The sequence below is a fragment of the Coenobita brevimanus genome, chromosome 57, assembly GCF_032717465.1.
Source record: "Coenobita brevimanus isolate Jiangsu-jjx chromosome 57, ASM3271746v2, whole genome shotgun sequence".
Classification (NCBI taxonomy): Eukaryota; Metazoa; Arthropoda; class Malacostraca; order Decapoda; family Coenobitidae; genus Coenobita; species Coenobita brevimanus.
Window position 1 is genome coordinate 1,916,101 of NC_137010.1, and position 5,000 is coordinate 1,921,100.

At 43.8% G+C, this 5,000-nt stretch overlaps 1 protein-coding gene across 1 annotated transcript in view; it reads left to right on the forward strand.

Annotated features, from left to right (window-relative positions):
• Positions 1-5,000, forward strand: part of LOC145402180 (uncharacterized) — a 145,200-nt gene that overhangs the window by 126,512 nt on the left and 13,688 nt on the right. Inside the window, exon 11 of the mRNA XM_080274296.1 lies at positions 349-511. Within this exon, the coding sequence (XP_080130422.1) occupies positions 349-511 (163 nt within the window). The remainder of the gene's footprint in view (positions 1-348; positions 512-5,000) is intronic.

Sequence of the window (5,000 nt, forward strand, 5' to 3'; positions counted from 1 at the left end):
TAACTAATCTCTGCTAACATCTTACATCTCTGTGTCTATCTACCTATCTATCTATCTACCTATCCATCCACCAACCCTCTCTCTCTCTCTCTCACCTCCAAACTCTATTCTCTCACATCTCCTCTCTCATTCTCTTAAACTTTCTTCTTCTTTTCCTCCTCTGCTATTTTTCGTAATCTGGTTTCTCTCTCTCACACACACATTTTCTTTTTCTCGCATTCACCGTCTCTCTCTCTCTCTTCGATGTGTGTGTGTGTGTGTGTGTGTGTGTGTGTGTGTGTGTGTATCCATCCAATCTATCTATCCATCTATCTCCCTCCCTCTACTATCCTTGTCTTACTTCCGCAGCGCCTCCGTCCCCGCCCGTGAATTGCAGTCGCGCGGGACGCGAAGTGGTGACAATCACGTGTCAACCGGGCGACCCCACCACCATGCCCCAGACCTACCGGCTTCAGATATACGAGGCGACCAGCAGGAGACTCATCCACAACGTTAGCAGTCACATGCCGAGGTAGGAGTCTATTTTATCTCTCTATCTACTTATCTTTATTTTATCTGTCTGTCTATTTGTCTATTTATCTTCATTTTATCTATCTGTCTATCTATCTATTTATATTTTGTGTCTGTCTATCTGTCTATTTATCTTTATTTTATCTATCTATCTGTCTATTTCTTTCTATCTATCTGTCTGTCTATCTATCTACACTACAAGCAGGAGACTCATTCACAACGTCAGCAGTCATATGCCGAGGTAGAAGTCTATTTTATCTATCTGTCTATCTGTCCATCTATCTATCTATCTATCTAATTCATAATGCTAGCAATAGACCTGTATAAGTGTCTATCTGGCTAAATTTCCATCTATCTGCTTGCCTCTCCTTTTATCTATTTGTCTGGCTATCTCTCTATCTATCTATCTGTCGGTCTGTCTATCTACCTATCTATTTATTGGTTTATTTCTTTATCTATCCATCTACCAGTCGGTCTATCTATCTACATATCTATCTATCTGTCGGTTCGTGTATCAATCTATTTATCTATCTATCTGTGGGTCTAAGCATCTATTTATGTATGTCTATGCATCTATCTATTTCTCTCTCTCTCTCGGTCTATCTATCTATCTATCTGTCGGTCTATCTATCTATCTACTCCACAACGGCCACCAACCCATCAGAAAGACCCCTCTACCAATACCACTATACCACTCAGAGCGTGTATTCAATATGGACGGTGGGTCTTAGCGCCCAAGTGGTGATATGTGAGGTTTGTCTGCCATCTCTCCAACTCTCGCCCAGGGAAGGCTTGTAATTACTCAGGGAACGGGTTGTCTAGTCTATGTACAGATCTGGAAATAAAAAGGAAGTTTATGATACATTTCTCTCCCTCTCTCTCTCTCTCTCTCTCTCTCTCTCTCTCTTTCTCTCCACATTATGTAAACTGTAATTAATTCATCCAGCCACATCTATCTATCTATTATCTATCTCTATCTATCTATCTATTTATATCCATCTATCTACCTACCTATCTGTCTATCTTGGTATCTATCTATCTATTCATCCATCCACCAATCTATCTATCTATCTATCTATCTGTCTATCTATTCATCCATTCATTCATCATCCATCAGTTTATCTATCCCTGTCTATCTCTTTCTCTATCTATTCATCTATCTGTCTATCTATCTATCTATCTATCTATCTACCCCGCATCGCCCACATCGCGAGGTAAGCAAAAAACTTTCTCTTTTATTTGCTGACAATTCCGGTGTGTGTGTGTGTGTGTGTGTGTATGTGTGTGTGAGAGAGAGAGAGAGAGAGAGAGAGAGGGAGACAGCACTACATCGAGTGAGTGGATGATGGACACCCTACTTACCACCTTGGCCAGATACAACGCGTAAAAATTGGCCAAATCCGCCATTTTGTGTCCACAGTGAGTTGAAATCCCGCTTAACGAGGCTAACTGGATCAAAAATGGAGGGAATTGTGCTTGGAATTACGAGGGATATTAAAGAGAGAGAGAGAGAGAGAGAGAGAGAGAGACAGACAGACAAAGACAGACAGACAGACAGACAGACAGACAGAAAAAAGATAAAGATAAGAAATAAAAAGATAAAAAAAGATATAAATAAAAGAGATAAAAAAAAGAAAAAGAAAAAGAAAAGAAAAGAAAAAATAAAGATAAAAGATAAAGATAGAGATAATAAAGACAAAAATAAAATAATAAAAAAAAGAATTAAAGAAAGAAGTTAAAAATAGCTTTAAATGTAATAAAAAAATGAGATGGGGAAAAAAGGAATTAGAGAAAAAAGTGAGAGAGTGAGCGAGCGTGAGAGAGGCACAGGTGGAAGGCAACGAGAAGGTTTATGGAAGAAGGGAGAGGGAGAGAGAGAGAGAGAGAGAGAGAGAGAGAGAGAGAGGCAAAGACAAATACACATCAAACAGACAGACAGCGGTGAGAGAGAGAGAGAGAGAGAGAGAGATTAAAGAAAGAAGGGGAGAACAGAAAGGGGAATTAAAGCAAGAAGAGAGAGAGAGAATTAAAGAGAGCTCAAGGAAGGAAGGAAGGAGATTTGTGGAAGATAAAGGGAAAGGGAGAAGGAAAGAACGGGAAGGAAGGAAGGAAGGGAGGAAGGAAGGAAGGAGGAAAGGAAGGAAGGAAGGAAGGAGAAAAGGAAGGAAGGAGAAAAGGAAGGAAGGGAGGGAGGGAGGGAGGGAGGGAGGGAGGGAGGAAGGAAGGGAGGGAGGAAAGAAGGAGGAAGGAAGAAAGGAAGGAAAGAAGGAAGGAAGGAAAGGAGAAAAGGAAGGAGGGAAGGAAGGGAGGAAAGGAGGGAGGGAGGGAGGGAGGGAGGGAGGGAGGGAGGAAGGAAGGAAGGAAGGAAACAAGGAAGGGAGGAAGGAAAGGAGGAAAGAAGGAGGAAGGAAGGAAGGAGGGAAGGAAGAACGGAAGGAAGGAAGGAAGGAAGAACGGAAGGAAGGAAGGAAAGGATGGAAGGAAGGAAGGACGGAAGGAAGAAAGGAAGGAAGGAGAGAAGGAAGGAAGGAATAAGGCAGGAAAGTAGGAAGGAGGGAGCGAAGGAAGGAAGGAAATAAGGGAGAAAATGATGGAAAGAAAGAAGGCAGGAAGGAAGGAAAGATGGAAGTGAAGGATGGATGGAAGGATGGAGGGAGACAGCAAGAAAATTGAGAAAGAGAGAGAGAGAGAGAGAGAGAGAGAGAGAGAGAGAGAGAGAGAGAGATTAGTGATAAGATGAAGGTTAGTAGGAGGAGGAGGAGGAGGGAAGAAAAGAGAGGCATGAATAGGAAGAATGAGAGAGAGAGAGAGAGAGAGAGAGAGGGATGGATCCTTATCTCATGAATATCAAGTGAGCTAATTTAACGAGGTAAGCGCGTGTGAGTGAGCTGAGATTGCGTGCGTTGAGTGAGTGCGTGTGTGCGTGGGTTGAGTGAGTGAGAGAGACAGTGTGTATTCAGTAGGAGAAAGCGTGGGTTGAGTGCGTGAGATTGTGTGAGTAGAGGGAGAGTGCGTGCGTTGAGTGAGTGAGTGCGTGCGTTGAGAGAGGTTGCGTGAGGTGAGGAAGTGTTTTTGTTGAGTGAGTGAGAAAATGCGTGCGTGGGTTGGGTGAGAAGATTGCGTGTGCTGAGTGATGACCTGAGCTGTGTGTGTGTGTGTGTGTGTGTGTGTGTGTGTGTGTGTGTGTGTGTGTGTGTGTGTGTGTGTGTGTGTGTGTGTTGAGTGAGATTGAGTGCGCTGAATTAGACTACGTGCGTTTGAAGCTGTAAACGAGAAATTAAGCAAGAGAGAGAGAGAGAGAGAGAGAGAGAGACCATGTTAGAGCGAGTGAGTGAGAGAGAGGGCATTCATTATTCTTCCTGAGTTCAAAATCTCTCTTTCTCACAAGTGTATAAAATCTCTACGGGAATTTCTCTCCATGTTTCAATTATGTCTGTCTGTCTGTCTGTCTGTCTGTCTCTCTCTCTCTCTCTCTCTCTCTCTCTCACACACACACACACACACACACACACACACACACACACACACACACACAAAAGTGTATAAAAACTCTACGGGAATTTCTCGCCATGTTTCAATTATGTCTGTCTGTCTGTCTGTCTGTCTGTCTCTCTCTCTCTCTCTCTCTCTCTCTCTCTCTCTCTCTCTCCCTCCGATAGCGCTCCCTATTGACAGATCTGCCAATAATACCCAAACAGCATCCTCTTGTCTAAGGGAGATTATATAACAGGGAGGAAGGGAGAGAAGGAGGGAGGGAGAAGGGAGAGGAGGGAGGCTGGGGAGAATTGGGAGAAAAAATGGGAAAAATTAACTGAGGGAAATTTCATGGGAAGGGTGGAAATGAGAGAGAGAGAGAGAGAGAGAGAGAGAGAGAGGTATTTATCTAGTATCCTTCCTCTATGACCTTCCCCCCCTTTCTCTCTCTCTCTCTCTCTCTCTCTCTCTCCCTTCCTTCTTTGTTGCTTCCATCCTCCTCTTCCTTCTTTCCTTCCTTCTTTCCATCCATTCCTTCTTCTCCCCTTCCTTCCTTCCTTCCTCTGATCTTCCTCTCCATTTTTACCTCCCTATTTTCCTCCTCCTCCCTCCCTTCGGTCATCTCTCACTCCTCCCTTCTCCCTCCCTCCCTTCGTTCATCCCTCACACCTCCAGTCTCTCTCTCTCTCTCTCTCCCTCTCCCTCCCTCCCTTCATTTCTCTCTCTAATTTAACCGTAATCTCATTCCCTCCCTCAGAATCATTTCCTTCTCTCCCTTTTCTCTCCCTTCCCTTCTCTCCCTCACTTTCTCCATTTTACCTCCCTCTCTTCCTTCTCTCCTTCATCTCTCCATCCCTTCAACTGATTTCCTACCTCCTTCCCCCCCCCTTTCTCTCTCTCTCTCTCTCTCTCTCTCTCTCTCTCTCAAGTGGTACAAATATAGAGCCTTGTCAATCGCCATATGAGAGAGAGAGAGAGAGAGAGAGAGAGAGAATTAAAGCAAGGGAGCGAATTAG